The sequence below is a fragment of the Rhea americana genome, unplaced genomic scaffold (assembly GCF_003343005.1).
Source record: "Rhea americana isolate MKP2758 unplaced genomic scaffold, rheAme1 scaffold_518, whole genome shotgun sequence".
Taxonomy (NCBI): Eukaryota; Metazoa; Chordata; class Aves; order Rheiformes; family Rheidae; genus Rhea; species Rhea americana.
In genome coordinates, this window is record NW_028186666.1 from 37393 (window position 1) to 58475 (window position 21083).

Here is a 21083-nt window from a genome sequence, read left to right on the forward strand (position 1 = left end):
GGCAAAATGTCTACAGAAGGATGGGATCTGTCATTTACTGTACAATAAAACAAAATTAGAGGAAAGGAACAAAATTAAAGGAGAAAATGCTGGGAAAAACATCTGTACATCACACCGCCTAAAAAAACTAGGTAAGACTTTGCAGTTGTCATGTAAAAAATAGCTGGTGTCATGAGGAGGACATGGAGCTACTGAAGACACCTACATAAAATCATCATGTGACAAAATACTCCATGCACAGCTCACTGGTTTCTATACTCCTGTCTTCTCTCATTTTTATTTGGTACAGAGGCCTAAGCACTGAACATCCACCTTCTAACATGCTGTATTTGAGCTTCACCCTGCTGGATGCAGCCAGCTCCCAAGCTACATCTCATCATTTCCTTTTCTCYTGGAGCCTCTACTGTAATGCATTTCACAGGATCACAGAGCAGGAGAGAGCTTGAGATGGTCTAAGCCTGGCAGGTCTGGATATTCCCATTTTAGTAGGTCCCAGCTCCCAGTGCTGCAGGTACTGACCAATGCAAACACCAAGGCACTGGAAGAGGACTTGCAGAGTCAGGATCACAGAACACATGCAATAAGAAGAATCAGACAGGCTTTGGTATATAAGAAGAATGAAACTGAAAGCTGGGTTTAGAAAGAAATGGGAGTACATGACAAAAAGGAGAGGGAAGCATCTGCTCTCAGGCCGGTGGATGCTTTGGGCACCATCCAGACACCTTGGAACAATCCCCCAGCAGTCTTCTCTTCAGATAAGAATTCACCATCCTGCCACATCCAAGCCTAAGACTAGGGAAAGTATATATTTTTGTCCATCTTAGAAAAAAGTATCCGGTGTCCTTTTCAGTGACTACTACAAACATTTCCAGCGGTATTGTGTTCTTTCTGCAGAGCACAACCTTCTTAGCTTTAAAGCGTTTTTACGATTCTTGTGGGAAAACTTCCCAAATGTAATGAAGATTTGATTCTTTGTGGCAAAGAAGGAGTTTTGGTTTGYCCATGCTGGATTTGACAACTTTCTCTGCAGTGACAGCACTAAGCTGCTGCAGGTTGTGCCAGGCCTGCCCCATGGATCAAAGTGAAGAGAAGGGGAGGTTTATTTCTCAACCTGACCCTAAGCCCTACTGCCAAGTTCAGGAACAGCAGAGGAGCAGAGTATACGATCTTGAATCAAACTTGGAGTATACTGGAAAATGGGAACATAAAAGACAGCAAAGATCGATTCTTGCAAGGAGATAAGGAGAGGCAAAGATGACAAAGACATGTAAAGCCTGGACTGTTCATACAAGGATCAAATCCTGTAAGAGTTAGGAAGGTGAGCAGATACCACATTAGGAAAGGCGGAAAGGAAGGACAGACAGACCAGGACTGGAGCTATGGAAAAAAAAAATGGGTCTGGTTGGATAAGCAATTAAGTGACAAAGACAGAAACAGTAAAAGGAGAAGTAGAGGGATTGAGACTCGAGATTCGAAGAGAAGAGAGGTTATGACAGTAAATGAGGAGAGTAAGTACAGAAATCCAGCAGAAACTGTGAAGAAACAGCACAGATCTGTGCTTGCAGGGTCTGGATCTAGAATGGCATACAAGACTCCTGAACCTCTCAACATGTCTATAAAGTCTTCTAGAAACCTTCTAGAGCTGTCCACATTGAAAATGTGAATGTACTACCACTACGCTATTTAATTTTCATTTGAAATGTCAGAGGTCTGTATGATGCATCTGAAAATCCCAGGCTTGCTGATAAACCATGCAAGTAGACATAGATTAAAAGTACTCAGAAGTCTGGAAAAATTAAAATTAAGGTTGACTGTAAAAAAACTTTACTCAATCCCCTTTTACCTATGTATAACAATAYTGTATCTATTCATATCACCAAACAGACTTTCTACCTTCTCCTGGGATGCTTAACTTATTCTATGCACAGACAACACTGATTAATAGAATAGGTCAGTATTGCGCAGAGGAAAAGGTACCTGGAGATCCTACTTTATTCTGCCCTGCAGCAGAARTTAAAAAATACATATTAAGCATAGGCAAAGACTGCAAGAGAATGAAAGGATTGGTACCACAGTTAATAGAGCAGAAAGCTATCCAGGGAAACTAGATTCCAAATCTACTTTTTCCAAAGAGTTCCCCTGTAATGCTAAACAAGGTTTTTTAAAGCAAAGCTTTATAGTTGATCACTAAGTGCATACAAGATTAAGAGACCTCATTCGATCACTAAGTCCAGTCCTGGCTGACATACATATCACCTTCTCTATGCTGATCACACACTATCTGAAGTTCAATTAAATAATTTAGGCAGTTTGTTTGGATTTGCAGAAGACAGGAGCCCTCTGAACCACAATAAGACTCAATGAGAGCTCTGCATCATATAAAGATATTGTAGAAAGGTCTCTGGAAAATGTAACCCTACAAAAGTCTCAATTGAGCACTTAAAATTAGTTGATACTTCTAATATTAACCTTTGTTTGCAGTAGCTGTAAACACAGAAGACAATACTCTCGGACTGCAAAAAGGTATGGAAAATAAATCCATTAATACCTGAGAACTAGTAAACCCTGAAGTCCTCATATAAAGAAAACTTGAAGAAAAATGCCACCATCTTTAAAACAAGGTCTAGTAATGCAGTGTTTAACAAATGCAGGCATGTGGCTATATACTCAGCAAGTAAAAATAATAATAATAATAATAATAATGATTTATTGCCTTTAATCAATTCTGTATACTGAATGAGACCAGAGTCCAGTGGAAGAATCAGTACATAATTCTTACCACTTAGAAAAAGCATAATAAATAAAGCATACAGGTCAGGAATACTAATTATAGCACTTCTTCATTCTTGACCTCTTGACTTTGAAAATTGAATAGTCTTTTTTTCAATCTATGCCTACAAATACACATTCACAAAAGAAAACTAACGTAGGAGACAACATAGGAGTGAAAAAGGATAGAAAACTAAGTTTTACAGTGTTTAAAGAGCATACAACTTGAACTCTCCATACAGTAATTGGTAGGCTATTCCACAGGAAAAACAGCTAAGACTGTCTCTTGAAATTAGACTGYACAGAGATACAGAAAAGCATACTATACAGGAAAAACTTCATGTGGCTTAATATAAAAGTATGCTGAAGCGCTCTGTACTTATAACTGAAAGTCAGCTTTCCTACTTGTTGAAATCAAGTAAAATAGGCATTTAACAATTTTACAGCAGCTATAGTCTAAAAAYTATATTATCTTTCATTTTAACTAAGTATCCTCTGTGTCCCTGCTACAGAAGCATCATAGGCTTGTGAGCTATAGTATGTATTATTCTGCCAGAATTTTCTAGTTAGCACTGAGGCTTGACTGAGAACATTTACTGACCTTATGACTCAAGCCACTTTAAATGTACTTGCCTTCTTTTCAACTACAAGTGCAAATAAGATGCAACACAAAATACAAAAATATAAGGAATATCAGCTTTCCAGCAAAACAAACACAGAACTGTTTGAAGAAACAAGTTACTATAAACTACAGCAAAAATTTACAGCTCATTGAGTAAGTGTCCAAGGCAGACAGTGGGACCTCACAGCATACTCAAAACTTAACTGCATTTCATTCCTGTACCTATTTTCTGATGAGAAAAGAGAAAGAGACTTTTGTTTCTAGATCCTTTGTAAATCCAGACTGAAGTGATTTAAATCAAGTTCAAACAATTTCGAATGCATACACAACTAAAATTTTAGGGATTTTGTACACTAGAGTAATTTATACAGTCTCAGCTGATTCTTTTTTATTTACACATTTAAATGAAAGTGAACTATAATTAATGTGAAGAACAATTAAAATTCTCAGTGAACTCTATAATTCTGTATATGATTCCTCAGCTACGCTATTCTGTTTTCTGCAACATAAATCAGATGCCTTTACCCAACTTCTAACATGCCTTTCTAATCCTACTAAACAGCTGAATCGATCTACTGCCCAGAAAAGTAATTTTAAGCAACTCAAATRACTCCATAAATGCAAAAGCTTGAATAAGATGAAATTTCACCTCTAACAGTAATTCCCATAGGATCTGGACACGCTAGTCTTCATAAATCCAGATCTTGTCAATATGCAAGTTAGAACTGAAAGTGCATTAGTTAGGAGTATATCCTTTAATCTAAGTCTTTTCAATCATTAACATAGCTTGTATAGCTTCAGGTGGTTTAATGGGCCATGAAGTTACCAAGTTATTTCAAATCCAGCTAGCAAGACTGTATATCCTGTGGCAGGGAATTCCAGGGATTGAGTAGGTCTTGGGTTGAATACATAACTATAAAAGTAAAAAGTCACTTCACCCATAGACGTCCAAACACAAAAACTGAAAACAATTTTATCTGTTTCAATATAAAATCATGTACATAACTCGTACAAATGAGTCACACAGCATATTCACAGTATCACTATCATTTCAGTGTTCATAACATCTTTATGCCTCCTCATAATAGGCCTGTTTTTCTCACCAAATTTTCACTCCTTACTTGATCCTCTCCCTGTCTATTCCTTGTCCGTCCCCCACTACCATTTTTCCATTCAGCATCAGTCAGACACAGAGTGCAAAATAACCAGTTACATATACACACTCCTCCTCTGAAGAGGAAACTAGCCAAGAATGTATTTGACAAAAATATAAGGAATATCAGCTTTCAAGCAAAATAAACCTAAGCCAAGATGAATCAATCAAGGTCACAAGCCTTGCATTGCCCAGTGTCCTATTGCACAGGAAGGGAAGTAAAACTTCCTTGTTCTGCTGACCAAGAACTTCAGAAGGGCAACGTTTCAGAGGCAGCCATCCATTGCTACGGCACGGTCATTGGCTTATCCCACTTTCAGCACCTTTCTGGACAGAAAACATATGAATTTTCCCTTACACTAGCCTGAGTTCCTTTGCACATTCAGACTGCAAACCAAGGAAATTTCCCACAGCCATAGCACTTGTGGGCAATGTGCCATCAGCAAAACATCAAAAAAGAAAGTTTTAAATAGCATACTACAGCATCTTCCACTTCCTTTCCCATCCCAAAACAGTATCCTCAATATGTTTTATGTTAGTAATGAGAATTAAAACAAGAAATGCACAGTAGAAAAGTCTAGGAAAATACAAAATGAGCATGTAGTTATCCAAAACTTTACAGTCAAGACTCAAGCTGACACCACCAGGTGGCTTCAACTGGAGGTTTGCTGAATATTTTGGATGAGTAAAGTAGACTCTGCAACACTGAGATCAAACACCGTCACTAGAGTTCAGAATCTGCTTTAATATACTGAGAAAACTGCATGCTGAAAAACTATAAAGGACCAAAAATCAGACATGATAATACAGATAATTGCATGTTTTAACATAATTAAACAAGACACTAATATAGTGTCTTACTTCTTTTGAGGGAAAAGAAAGTGTTTATGTGCATGGGCAAAGGGAAAGACAGGAAGGAAGGAAGATTATAGTGTTTTATCTAGGAAAGGTATGTTTACATTATATATTCCCACGTGCTTTACTAAGAATGTTCTGCAAAAATAAAAGCAGAGTATATTTTATCTTTATAGTTTTAAATGATGAATCTTAAAAAATAGAGAAGTGTTTTCAAWCCAATGTTACCTTGGAAAAACGAGCATTTATCCATTTTGTAAAGGTCTTTTTCTGTACATCATTATGTTCATCTGGAAAGATAAAAAGAGAAGAAAAGAATGAGTGAAAATGCATTTTTCTGAATCCTACATTGTTCAAAACAGATCATTTCAAGCAATACTCATGCTCAGTGTGATGAAATTTTTGCCTAATCTGTCAATAAAGCTGTTCAAACCTATAAAAACTTTGGTACCTGTAGAGTCAACACAAATGTTTCAACTTTGATAGCAACCACAGATTCTCCTCTGCATTCAAACAAGCCTCTCAGCACTTTCTAGGATGAACTCATACGTATTAAATTCACAGGCTTTCTGGCTGCTAAAGAGCAACCTATGAAACCATGGGCTCTTAATCAATGGACTTTTTCAGCATCTCTTTGCCCAGCTACTACTCTAAAAGCTGCCAAGACCCTTACTCAAACTTCTCATGCATAGCTTGCTTCTTTCAGGAAAGAGCACAACAGTTGCACTACCAAAGCTGTTGGAACAACTGTTGCTCGCTTTTTTTAACCTCCCTCAGCCTGGTTTTACTCCTGAATTAAGAACCACATCACTGATCAGTCACTGACTGAACATACAGAAAGGGCTAGGCAGCCAGACAGACACCTATGAGTACAGCACCAAAGAACTATCACCTAGCGTCCAGGCRTCAGCCAGATGGAGCCATCAAGTACAAGGAGGAATTATTGGAGAGCACTTGCAAGTCAAAGCAYGGGGAAGAGCAGTGGCCACCAGTTAAACAGAGTAAAATCTGCATCTCAGGTTGTTTTTAAGAGAGCCATTTGGGAGTCAGCTGCAACTTTATAAAGCCCTTCTCACTAAACTAGGCTGAATCACCTCCAGCACAACCCTGACCATATCACAGGTCACCCCTCAGGTAAACTGTAATGAGCTGTGCTACAGGTCAGATGATGCCTCATCATTTGCCTGTGAATGACAGTGAATTACCTGCTGACAAGAAATTAGGCAAAGAAAATTCACCCACCATGCATTTTCAAAACTGCTTGCTACAGCCAACCAGAAGAGGAACTGGATACACGTATCCCGTCAAAGAACTTAACCGCTAAGTTCATGTGGCAGATCATATCCATGACGGACCGTCTTCCATTTGGCGAACTTAATTTGACAATTTTATCCCAGATTATAACCTCCAAAAAAGACCTTCAAGACTTCATAAATTCTTGACAGATYGGTTCTGAGATATGGTTTGGGTGCCATAGCAAGCTGCTGCCCTGGATGCTGTCTTGCAAAACCTCTTGGTGTCAGTTGGCACCCATTTCTCCAAGCCCCCTACCACAACACACACCAGCATGGTATTCATGAATCTTTTAAGTGTTCCATTTAATGAAATCACGTAAAGGAAAAAAATTATAGAAGCCTGCACAGAAATCAGATTATGATCAAAAAGCACTGCTGAAAAGATTACTGGCCTCAAACAGCAGCAGTTGAGATTGATTTACAGTGAAATTTTACCCGTAGAACCTTGACAGCATTTACAAAATCCCCAAATTCTACCAGAATATGCCTCAAGTAGATGACCTCAGAAACTTGCTCTTTCTTGTGAAATATGCACATGGAACTGATGCCATCATGTCTAATGTGATATAACTAGTCATGCATCTCTCTTACACATGAGCTACTGGTGCAGAACAAGTGACCAGCTGTTTTTTGCATAATAAACATGAACTAGCAATAGCAATAAAGGCTTGRTCTGGACAAGAATAGAAGTTTTATTAGTAAGGAATGTGAGGTAACAAGGATTATAAAACTTAGTAAGCTTTATGAAAACTGTTCATGCAAACTTACAAATAAAGCCTCAGATCTGAGCTGCTTTTAGGTTACTGCTGAAAAATCAGTCTAAACAGTCCAAAGGATGTTAAAGAGCAGGCACTCGCTGTAATGCAGCGACTAGCTGCCATTACGTCCTCTTTCTGTGCTTCTCCCTTCTGTTATCTAAAACTCACCTAACATTATTGAAATTCCTCTTACATCTTGAGCTCAGTAAGAAAACACGGCTAGCCTAATGTTATCCCCTCCTCCTCCCCTTTTTTTGTTTTGTTTTGATCATATAGTTTCAGGATGGAGCCTACAGTACCTGTACAGAAGGTCATGCTTAAAAGACATCTGGTTGAAATCCAAGGTGTTGCTCTAGGGCAACACAATTACCTAAAATATCTCATTAACTTTGCTTTCTTCCCCCTCTTGAAATAGAGCTCCCTCAGCATCAAAGATGAAAAGGAACTATCATCAGGATACTCTGTGCAAAGTACCCATCTCACAGGAGACTACCAAAGTCAAGAGCTGAAGTCCAAATTTACTGAAGATCGTGCATTTTCTTCTTCTAGGTTTTTGCTTAAGAGACAGGAACAGGATCAGATAGGATTATTAAATGCCACGATTGAACTAGAAGAATTTCTTGCTAACTGTGTACAAAAATTTAATTCCAAGTTCTGGCCATCCCTTTATAAGGCCTTCCATTTACAATAATTGCAAATACTATTTTATTGATACATTCAATACAGATAAGATTTAAATCTCTCTTTCAGTGTAATTTAGTTTAAATGTCAGAGAGGTTACTAAAATTCTCTCCCTTTCCTGCAGATAGCCCCAACTACATACATACCACAAGGCTTTCCTAAGGCTAGGTCTGCCCTTTTACAGTCCTAAGCTTCTGTAAGGATCACGAAGAGTAATCCCAAACAATATTTGTGGTCTCATTCTTTTAAYGTGGTTGCTCCTTAAGAAGATAACGAAGTCAAATCATAAAGAGAGACACCAAAAAYGTGTTCACTGTGTAAAAGGGTAATAATAATTACTAAAGACAGTCATGGATTTATAAATCCTGCGGGCTAGGAGCTGTAGCTCCCCCTCACCCCCCATTCTTCAGAGCACTCAGCCCCTGCACACACAGCAGGGGATCACAATTCTTTTCCCAAATTTCAACACTACACCAGCTCCACCCAGCCAGAACTCCCTCAACAGGTCTTGCTCCCACAGTGTGCTGTCAGACACACACACGCATTTTCAAGTCTCAAACCTTAAGTTTCATTTAAATACTCATACAATGTTCATCACAGCAGTGCATGTGGSATTTACTAAAAATCCCAACCTCTTTCTCCTTATTTAAAAATGAGATTTTTTTAAAGTCCTCTGACAAAAATGTCAGAAAATAAAGCATTTTCTCAGAATAAACCACTTAGCCTTTGTGTGAAGCTCAGAAAAACATGACAAATTTATACACTCTTATCAGCTCTTCAGTATCAGTGCATCCTTTCTACTTTAATTAAATAAGCTGACAAACAGAAGCCACAGTCACTGTTCCAAGTCTTCCCAAAGAATTCTACTTAGTTATAAAACCTACAGATAATACCTTTCCAGTCAAGCTACACTTTCATGTTTGCTTTCTAAGACTCTGAAATTAGAATTTTAGTGATTAGCCATTACAGCTAGGATCGTGTCAAACCTTCTGCTACAAATCTCTGAAACAAGTTTATAAATGAAATGCCAATACTTTGTTAAAACCAGTGATAAAGTACTTCTATGCATCAAATCAATTTTCTGTAGATTCCTGCGAGTCTGTAAAAGTAACCCCTGGAGGCTAAGAACGATTCATRTAACAGATTAGCTACATTCAGTCAAGAAACAATATTACCACCAGTGCACCTGGCACTAACACATACAGCTTCTCAAACAAGACATTAAAGATGTCAGCAAGTCATAGACAAGTGCAAAACAAATTCATAGACTCACTAAAATATTTGTGTTCCCTTTCATACTGCTGCAGCCCCAAGTGAGTAGTGCCTGCATAAAGGCAGAGGACTCAGTGTGAGCCAAATTCTGCTTCATCATTATACAGACTATTTCCTCTGAAAAGTATGGCTTTGCCTGCCCTCAAGTCACTTAATGGACTTATWATGGCTGACAGTCAGAACACTTTGTTCCTTTAAGAGGAAATTAAAAGGAAAAAAAAAACTCCCACTAAACAGTTGTGATGACAACAGAGAAAAGAAAAGCTTCCTGTTCTGGAATCCTGTTTGTTGAATCTCGCTCGTTTCTGTTGTACAACATGATGTATGTCCACAAAACAAGAGTATAGTCAAAACAAACGTCTCCTGTGATCGAATGCCCAAACTTTGTTTTGGCATTCAAACACTCCCACCGGTCACTTCTACAGCCCTACTACCTCCTCCACCCTGACCACTGTCCCCTAATTATATTACGGTGCTTTCAAACTGCAGTTCATTTCCAATCTATTGCTTTGTGATTATGATGCTCAGGAGCAAAAAGAAATTTAACTGATCTAAATAGAGAAGAGAAATAAAAGACAGAAACCTCACTGGGCTGTGGTTTGCCCTTCAGTTAACCTCTGCATCATATTCGAGAGCCAGTTTCCTCATTTTCCCCAAATGCATTACATTGTTACATGACAGAACTATGTTATTTGGTTTTTGGAAGACAGAAGTTATCACAGCCGGAAGAGCTGGCAGAGCAGCACTTACAAGGAGACTGCCCTGCAAAAGTTTACAGACTGTACTGGGCAATTCCTGTGCTTTGTTTGCCATTAGTTCTAGCAGAAATTACCAAGGGTCATCTCCACATCTTCATTTACACCTGAAAATGTAAGAAGGCAAATGCAAGTTATCTTCTTCCACAGTAAAGGAATTAGCCTATGGGTTTCAATTAAGACACCAGGAATGTAACAAAGTTAAAACGTCCCTTTGCCTAAGCCCTTAGGCAAGCAAAAGCGCACCTATGATAGATACCGCCCCACCCAGGCCTTGCCTGCACCCAAGAATCTGACATCAGTAATGAGAGGGGAGAGAGTTTTTGTGTGCAGATTTTTCTGGACAGAAAAAGAATTCAGCAAATAACTACCTTTTCTTCTTTTTTTCTTCAAACTTAAAGATTAATTCACATATAAAATGGCGTAAAATTAGTGTCCAAAGTTTGAGAGTGGACACCAGCATAGCRTTTATCCCCGCTAACAAGGGGAATAAAGCCAAACAAAACACAAAGCGTAGAGTTCACGTCCACTTAGCTCACAGAACCACCTCTGATGCTCACCATGAGTATTGGGTCATGACTTAGCACAGAATAAACTCAATTAGCAGCTCTGTTTTATCAAAAAGAAACACAAAGTAAAACTTAAAGATTGTTCTGCAGATCACTTCTCTTGCCACATTATGATCAGAACAAATGGCTCCAGCAACAGGTAATTGGCTTTGTAAGCTTTCACTTTCCTATTGCAATTTTAATTCCTGCAATCAGTGGCAAGTACAATGTTCTCCTCCATTCCTTGCCCTTCCCTCTCCAAACTTCAGTTGTGCAAAAATACAACCAGCATGTTTCCTTCTGTGAGAACCCCAAATCTTGCTCACTGGTATTTCCCACCAGCAGACATCATTTGAAACAGAACACCAGAGAAGAGTAATGAGGAACTCCTTCGGCTCTCACTAAAGCGTGCTGTGAATCAAAGTTAAATTGTATTTACTTTGCAATAAAAAAATCCCCCAGCAACTGATAACTTAGAAGAAGGCATCCTCACAGCTGAGGCAATATTAAAATAGTAGTTTCCATACCTCCCAGCAAAAACAATCCAAAATKCTATGTTGCCAGCCTCAGCACACTGGAATGTATTTGAAAGGACACTATAGAGAATAAAAAAGCCCTCAGACACAGAAATAACGCTGTGACACCACACAATAGGCCTTCTCCAACACCCACACTTAGCAGTCAACTATTGTACTGTTTTCACATCGTGACATTGCAAAACTAGAAATTCCAGACCAGGCGTCACAACACCTCCAGCATGCCTATTATCTGAGTGGCAGGTCAGCGTTCAAGCATACGGGGCTGTTCTATAGTCAACAGGGCACCAGATATTCTGCTTTAAGATTCCAGATAACTCACAGGAACAGAGAGGTGCAGGACAAAGAACGGGCAGAAAGCACTGGCGAAGGGCACRGGGGATGGTGAAAGAGAAGGCCTACAGTTCTGGACTTTCTCCTACCACAGCCAGGTCTCCAAAGTCAATCCTCTGATTTGCCACAGTTTTAGAAAGTCATACAGACTATCTGCAGTAACCCCAACCTAATAGAGAAAACTGAGATACTGAAACGGCAGAAACACCACCACACACAACACTGTCAGGCCAAAAGGGAACCTCAGATCATTCAGCCACACCTCTAATTCCCTTGCTCCTCATTTCACTCCAACAACCTATAATGACAGCTCCTAAACCTTTTGGGCAAACCAACCACAATCTACACCCAGCACATCTCAGGAAGTGTAAGACAGCCTTGCTAAGCCTTAATACAAATACATTTTAACATATACTTCACAAACGGCCAGCGGTCACACACCAGTGTTTCAAGCTGTAGAAGTTTTTACCAAAATACTTCATTAGAGTAAAGTGTTTCTGCTATCAGGAAAGTGCACTACAAAAGAATGAGAAATGAAGTTATTACAAATGACAGAGAATGGATCAGATAATATACACCCAGCAGATATGAAAGGACAAAACCTCACTCATAGCAGCCATGAAGAAAAGTTCCCTCTCAACATCTCCAACATCCCAACCATGACTGGCAGGTGGAAAGAGGTGTGTGGAACTGAGGATTCTTCTCCAAAATCTGGTCATTACTAGGTTCTTAAGCGAGCAAACAGGAGAGCACCTAAAGAGGTGCTCAGACTAAATCTATAGATAAATAAAGGTAACAATTACAAACTAGATTTGTCACAGCTTGTTTTGTTACAAACACAGATTAGGTCTTTGCATTTCTGAGTGGTTACAAAGAAAACTGAATTGCTCTCCACAAATTCATGTCAGCCATCTGCTTTTTTTTCCTCTGTCCAAATTAGAACTATTATTAGACACACTTGCATTTGTGGAGGTGATTTACAGGATGTTAAGGTCAGAGGAATAGTTGTAATCATCTGGTCTAATCTCCCGCATAACACAGGCCRCAGAGCTGCATACCAGAAGCAAATGCATGCAGCAGGTATTAAAAAACCCTGCTTAGAACAGGGTGAGCAACATTGCCAGGGCACAGAAGGAAGGCCTGTCATAAACAGTATATTTGCACATCTCTCTCCCTGCTAGTTATGGTAACAAATTTCAAACCAGAAAAACATCACAAACAACACTGTTCAACATCTGCAGGAAACAGTACTCATAGTACAGATTTACATCATCTTCCACATAGCACTCTGTGGCACTCTGTAGCCAAATTTCAAAAAACAAAACTAAACTAAACTAAAAAAACCCACATAGGAGTCAGCTTTTCTGAAGTTTTAATAACTGACTAGAAAAATAGACCTGATATAGCAGAAGGAAATAAAGTAATATCACAGGAAGAGCTTTTTGCAACRAATTAGAGGTGCAATATATTCCATGCAGTGTTCTAAACAGTTCTGAAGTTCTTCCCAAGGCCCAGAATATTTGAATAAGACAAAGGCCAAGTTCCTCTATGCAATATGGACAAGGTAGCCATATTTCATATTAAAAAAAAAAAATAGACAGATTGTATCCTTCTCTAAATTAGATGAGTAAAGAAAGCAGCATTCTGTAAGGTTGCCATTAAAATCATTGAATCAGGGTGTCTCCCATTCATATTCCAGAGTCTCTTTCATTCCAACTCTGTTAAAGTCAGAAGTATTCCTACTTTATTTTTCCCAAAGACTGCAAACTCAAAACTCCCTATTCTCCCATGATCTCACTCCAAAATCCTGAAACCTTTCCTGACACATCCCTTCATAGCTGCTTATCTTTTTTTCAGGCTCTTCTAGGCGTCTCTTTCCACCTTGCCCCAAATCTCCTTTCACCAGTCCTTTATCACTACTGCTCTACACCTCTCTAGGTGAACAGCTTTTCCTGTACAAATAAAAGCCATTTCCTGAGCAACAGGCTAATAATGCTTGKCTCCTACATACTACTACGTACTCCAATTTCCTGAGAAGTAAACTAATAATGGCTTGTTGAATATGTGTATGGGCTCTGCAAGTGATCTCATCTCCTCCCTGTGCCCTCTCTGATCTCTCAATGCAGCCTCCCATCTTCYGCAGCCCACAAGGTACAGGTGGTGCCGAGTTGGTTATACGCTAGACGGTACCCCACACACACAGGTTGAGACTAGGCAACGGAAAACGTAACTGCAGATATTATGAAAAGTCTCTTCTTCAGTAGAGGCACTGTGTTGGGTGACTCTTCTTTCTCCAGCTGCTGTTTTCCRCAGAACCTGCAGTATTTAATTGGCTTTGTGACATGAAAATTGGATTAAATGTCCCACCAATTAGTCCAGATTTGGCCAGTTTTCACAGGAGAAAAAGGAAAACAAGCATAATCCATGTCTTTTCCTCAGGCAAAGGAGATTAAATAATGGATTTAAAGAAAAATAAGTTGTATGCTATTACCCAAATGCAGTAAAAAAAGTTTTAAAAAAATACACAGCTACTATTTAAATTCATTTGCAAATGAGCTAAGTAAATACCACCTGATACAGCCAATGTAGGTGTCATTTCAGCAACAGTAATTTGCAGGTTAAAGTAAGTTAAAAAYAAATTCAATTTATAACCACGCAGAATTTAAATCTTTCCTAGTAGGCTAGTATAAGACATTTATAACCTAGCAACTTTGGCAATTGAGTTATAGTAAGTAAAGGTTTTAGTTTGCTGGGTTTAAATATCAAATTTCTGATGATATTTAGAAGTTTCATTTCATGGAGGACATCCAAGTATGTGTATGCTATTTCTTCTCTTAAAATGAAACAAAAACTTTATTTTACAGTACTAACTCACAGATTTAGAACATAAAACAGTAAAGAATTGTCTTTGAAAGCAATAAACTTTTTCCCACTTGGAACTAAATTTCTAGACAAAAAACATAGGCAGACCTTATTTAAAATATCCCTTATAAACTTCATAAATGTTATAATAACAGCCATACCAATAAAAGATTTCTAGCACTTTCATATGAATACYTCAAGGCATCCCTCAAGTGTCACAAGCTTCACCACCCACATGAACACAACACTGTTCAGTTTGCTACCAGGAAGATTAACAAACTTTTACATTAAAGTGCTTTCACAGACTCACCAAACAGCTGAAGTTGGAAGGGATCCTTGGAGATCTACTGGACTAACCCTTTGCTCAGAACAGTGTCACCTTCAGCAGGTTGCCCAGGATCATGTGCACACAGCTTCTGAATATCTCCAATGATGGAGACTCCGGTGTTCAACCATTCTCACAGTAAAAAATTTTTTTTCTTATGCTTAAATTGAATTTCTTGTATTTCAGTTTGTGCCCACTGCCTCTTGCCCTACCACTGGGCATCACTGACTTCAGCTTATTTACACCCTCCTTCCAGATATTTATACATAGATTCCCCTGAGCCTTCTCTTCTCCTGGCTGAACAGCCCCCCAGCTCTCTCAGCCTCTCCTCATATTAGAGATGCTTGAGGCCCTTCATCATCTTTGTGGTCCTCTGCTGGGGTAAGTTTGTACCTCTCTTGTACTGGGGAGCCGAGAACTGGACCCAGTGCTCCAGCTGTGACCTCACCAGGGCTTAGTAGGTGGGAACACATCTAAGATAATGCCACATGCTTACAGTAAAGAAAAGGAATGAATGAATAAGAAGTGATCTACTGGTCCACTGAGTATTGTTTCTGTTACTGCAMACAAGTATGTTGCACAGCTCTCTTTCACAAACTTGCCAGAATCTACCTTAAAGCTCAWTCAATCACTTGCTGGAAAACTGTTTATTAATATAATTTCTCTTAACAGACTAGACTCCAATACCTATTGGAATGATTCTAGAATATTTTGTGGCCAGCTTATAAACATGTTAGTGTATGATTAAATGGTTATTTTCTCCACAACTCAAGACTTGCACCAAACCCTGTTATTCTTACAAATGTCAGGGCAGGCAATGCTTAGAAGACAGAACAGAAAGCGAAAACAGACAAGCAAATCCCCCAATACAAAGTACTCCTCAGCTCAAACTGTCATATACTCAACTCAGCAACAAAGCTAAGCCCCATCCTAACAACACATGGGCCAAAAAAAAAAAAAAAAAAAAAAATGTTTCCAAACAGGCTAACTCTGAGCTTCAATAGCTATTCCGTTATTTTGTCAAGGATCAGAATCATGCTGATGACTGTAAATTATTTACCTCAGCCTACTAACCTTTGTAATTACCAAGAAGGAACCTGAAATGCAGAAAGTTTAAAGCAAGTCCATAAAATTTGTTTGTTCTAGGCATGGTCTAAAGAAAAAGGAGAAGGAGTTTAATAGAAGAAAAAAAAGGGGGGGGGGGAAGAGAACAAGCAACTACTATCAGCCAGACACTGATGGATTAAAATCCAAAATATCTGATAAAACAAAAACACACATTCTCATTTCTATCCCTAAAATATTCCAGCAAGACCAACAAAAAACCACTACACAAATTAACTAGCTCCTACCTTCATGTCACCTACTCAAAATATTCTAAGTGTTTGGTATTGTTATTGAATACTAGTGAGGAAGATCAAGAAGGCAYGTCCATGTCTTAAGACAATGAATATTGTCTTAAGCTGAGAACTTTTCTCAGCTGCATCCCTTTACTGGACAAGGACAAGCACTACTTTGGGAAAGAAAGCTCTTTTGCAGAAAAAATGTGACACTTAAAGTTTTGAACAGTCAGTCTATGCGGAAATTACTGTTCTTTCTCCAGAGGCAAGAATCAACACATTCATACAAGTGTGTTTTTCCAACTCATGTATTTAGTGAGATTTTCCTTACAATGAGGAAAGAATAAAAGAGAAATTGGAGTAAAGTGTTATGAATGTCCCTTCTTAAAACTTCTGGCAAAGACAATTTTTCTTTGTCATTTGATCAGAATAGCTGTAGGTCTAGCCACTGCTAGTCCTATATCCTAACCCCCCATTTCCTTCCATGGCTTAGTTATTAATTAGACCACAAAGTTGAACTCCCTCCCTGATTAACTGCTTTTAGAGTGCATAAATTATATTCTGACATTTACAGAATAAATATCTGGAATGTACTGAAGCAGGTATTTATGCAATCAAACAAGCCACTGAGCATCTAATCAGTGTTAGCCCTCAAAGGACGTCTCATTTTATTGCAGTAAGCTCTCTCATCAGGACATACCATTCCAAACTTGCTGCCCCAGAACAAACAAGATACAGAAACAGAACAGTCAAAAGGAGAGCAAACAAGGTTCAAAGTGCATCAAGACTTTTGTAGATCCTGAAGGAGTTTCAGTATACAATTGTTTATTTAAAAGAATTAAGCATACATATCCCCTGTGCTTTTATTATTTAATTACCAGCTTCTGATAGGGCTATGATGAAACCTGAACAAATATGGATTCTGAATACTGTTGTTCTAACACTTAAAAGGATTTCTGAGGGCATATGAAATTTGAATAGCGACATCACCTAGAAACTGGCTACATGAAAAAAAACAGAAAGAAATCACATAATGAAAGCAGGTAATTACAAGTCAGATAATTACAGGTGCCTCCAGAAACACCTCTAATAGATGTAACAGACACAAGCCTTTCCTGGGTACATTTTATGAAATTGTTTTGACACATCTTTCCAGATTTTAAAGAAGTTGCATATCATGTAGACTCAGGATTCACAGTTCTCGACCATTCTGGTGAGGGAAGTGAAGTGTTTAAGGCTTCCCACTTTTCGCTTCACCCTTTGCCAAAAGTTAAYGTTCTTGCAGCAGAGTAGCTGGTGTCTGCTTCTCAGTAACTGAGGTCTGCAGCCTAAAGGCTGCTAGCCTGAATATCAAAATTAATGACAGTAACCAACAGTGAAAGCAAGACAAATGAGGGTACTAGTATAAACGGGCTAAAAAAGCAGCTAGGTAAGTTTATGGAGTTAGAAGTCCACAAGAAGATGGATAACTTCTGGCTGAAGAAACCCCTGAACTGTGAACCACAGCAAAGTAAGGTATATTAGAGGAAGTGCCACTAGATACCTGGTATCTAGCTGTGGACACTATTACAGGTTCCACATTGGGCTACACAGACCTTCTGTCTGACCCAGTGCTGCTCTCCTTCTGGAAACCTCTCCAGGCACCACCGTTAAATCCAACAGGAACTGTTAATCAGAACACGCAATTTGAAAAGATTTAAGTAGCATCAACAGTTCATTAGGCCTATTTCAAATCTGAAACAGCTAACAGAAGATTATCCTGAGAACTAGTTCAGTAACAGTGGTCAAGATCCTTTAAAATAGATCTGCATAGCAATTTCAACTTGACTAGACAGTAACTTTTCAAACACTACTTTGTAATTTCCCCTGTACAGAAGGCCTTTGTGTCTTTTAATGGTCTATAATGAAAACTAGCCTGCATCAAAAAAAAGAAACATTGTGAGATTTAATCTAAAAAAAAGTTTTACCATCAATGGGTAAAAGTCAGTATCTAAGCGCAATGTACACTACTAAGTTTTGCTGGCACAACCATACTGTCTTGGTATGTGAAAAATTTGCATAGACATGACTATTCAACAAAACCTCTGGCAGAAACAACGCTGTGTCAAGGAAAAAAAAAGAGCTTTTGCTGGCTTAATTCATATATTTTGGGCAAAAGAGTATAACTACATGCAAATCAACTCTTTCTGCCAGTAGGGAAGGGAAGCTATACAGCAGACCAACAGAAGAACACAAAATATAACGTCTGTAGCCGACWAAATAATTAAATGCCATACAAAACTTGATTAATTTGTCAATTTAAAGGTTTATATAGGAACTTCAGAGCACTTGGCCAAGACACTTTAGAAACAAAACATTTACACTTTTCCAGTGTAGTACTGGACTAAAATCCCAGGATCAGCACATATAAAGACAAACAAAAAGCCATCATTCAGTATCATCATTGCTGGGTCACATGTGCTTTTCTAATGCCGGGGGTAGAATTTCTTCAGAAGCTTTCAACTCCTCCCCTCCTGCTCCCAAAAGAAAAAGTAACTGCTAGTAACATTAAATAATGGCTCTTACTTTGGTTCTTACATCTTACAACTAATGGTTGCTTACAACAAGCAATTAGTACTGAACAAGTATTTCCAGTAGATCTCCCAAAACAAATACATGATACAAAACACATCTAAAGCAAGTACTATGCTTAAAGGCAGGGGCTAAGAATCATATCTTAGTCTGAGATAGGAGATTAGCGCCTTATCTGCACATCCCTGGCTCTCCCAAGAGCCAGCCAGAGGTTACAATCTCCTCAAACCTAGTATAAACACTCCCAAGTATCAACCAGCTCTGCTGAAGCTGAACCAGATCATTCATACATATATGAGCAGGTTGCAAAGAATGTGGATTAATGTTTGTCTCTTTGGAGGGGAAGGGCAAGGGATAAAGCAGAGATACAATCCTAGAAATATACAAAAGCACCAGCTGCTCTTCAGAGCAAAGAGAACCTTTGTGTGTCCTCCTAGCAGGTCAAAAGAGACTTGTTTTCTCTTTAAATTACATTTGCTCTTCTGCAAGTGAGAAGACTACTAGAACAAATTTAATCAGGTTCATAAACATATGCAAGAATTACAAATTTCAAAGTCTCAATAACATGAACTGAATGTAACACAAACAATGGGGAACTACAAATTTCAGTAATTAAAAGAAGAAATTATGTATTTCATATTGCTCAGGTTATGCAAATAGAAGTAGCGCATTAATAGAAGTAACAAAAGGAAGTTTATATCTAGAACATCAGAAGGACATCTGTCATTTCAAAAAGAACAAACCACTCAAAGTGGTTTGAGTGAAATAAGACTACAAAACATACTGTAGTCCACACCTGAGCTATCTCTAAATACTTATTTTTTTTATATTATATCGATATATGATGAAGATGTGAGGAATGTGTGTACACAACTATAAAATGAAAAATGAGAGAAAATATCATACTACATAGCATGTACCTTTAACCCACTTTTAGATCTTTTTCTACAAATGTAAAAGCAAAAAGCTTTGTTTTAACAATTATGCAATCTTAACTATCTTCTGCCAGTTATCCCAGCACCACACAATGCAAAATTAAAGTTATTTGTTAAAATTTACTAWGAGATTGCTGTATTTCATTTTCTATTTTGCATACGTACACTGAGTTGCCAGCCGATCAATCCCAAGAATGAATACACTCACACACAAAATCTTGATTTTATAAAATAGAGGAGTCTTAAAGTCTCCTCAATGCTCCACGGGGTATTACGGCAATAACGGCCCAGAGAACCTTCTTGTAACTCGTATGATACAGCTGTCCAGAATCGGGCCGTGGAGATTGCTGCTTGCTGCTCTGCCTAAACTCACCAGGACAGTACACTGGATCAGGAGTGCCCTACGTCTCCTTTGGTTTATTACCAAGTGTGTGTTTTGTTTTGTTTTTTTTAATCCCACCCACGAAGTCACAGTAATGTGAAGATGTGGTGATACACAGATGCGCACACTGGGAAAATTAGGTATACTAAACTGGTAGGGGACAGTTGGTACTTTTGCCTTGAAAGTGAAGCAGAGAGGAAGAAATAATACTTAAAAAGAGAGCTAGTCTCTGGTTGCTTACTAATTGCTTGATCCTTACAACACTAACAATGTTATCATACCTGTAATTTGGTTAAATTCCATTTTCTACCCCTAAAGCTCTTTTAAATTGGCCTTCTTTACCATACAATAGCTTCTTAAACCATTATAATATGAATACTTTGAACACCTTAATATTAAATAGCCAATCCAAGGTTTCTTTTCARTTGTTTGTTACTTCGGACAACAGTCACAAAAAGCAATCATCAAATCACTTAGGTTTTTAAAAAACAAAATCTCTCCGGTCTGTAACAATGGCATAAAAGTTTAATTCATGTAATGCTAATTAGATCTTTACATTTGAACATCTCTCTAATTTGATGTTACTACTTGAGTTTTCCACAGTACTGCTTCTACTCTAAAGCTACTCTTTAAAAATACACAATATTTTGTGAATCGTAATATACAAATATGCACTACAGAAAATAAAATAAAATGTAATAACCTGGAAGAAGCAAGGAAGTGGGAAGATGCAGTAATGATACATGGAAGAGCATATGAACTCAAGCACATTGCTGTCTGAAATACCACAACACAAGCTGCAATACTCTGTTCATATTTCAAATTCTCTACTGCTAACACATGACCAACCTGTGACAGAAGGAGGATGATTTACAAAACCCAAGTATTCATGAAACCTACCACATCAAAGTCAAAAGGAAGGAATTCCTGAAACTACATTTTTAGTTTACCAGGTGGCCTAGTAGGACCAGAAGCACTTTGAACACCACAGTCATCTACCTGCTATTTGTTCAAATGGCATGAAGAACGTTAAGAATATTGTTCAATACTTCTGGAAAGGAGACTACATCTGAAGGATAACTGAGATGACG

The 21083-nt window shown here is 38.3% G+C and overlaps 1 protein-coding gene across 4 annotated transcripts in view; it reads right to left on the reverse strand.

The window, feature by feature from the left end:
* LOC146588387 (utrophin-like) overlaps positions 1–21083 on the reverse strand; it is a 103336-nt gene that overhangs the window by 35600 nt on the left and 46653 nt on the right. For all 4 annotated transcript variants that reach the window (XM_085318086.1, XM_085318085.1, XM_085318087.1 and 1 more), the window contains exon 2: positions 5628–5689. In XM_085318086.1, coding sequence (XP_085174212.1) covers positions 5628–5689 — 62 coding nt within the window. The remainder of the gene's footprint in view (positions 1–5627; positions 5690–21083) is intronic.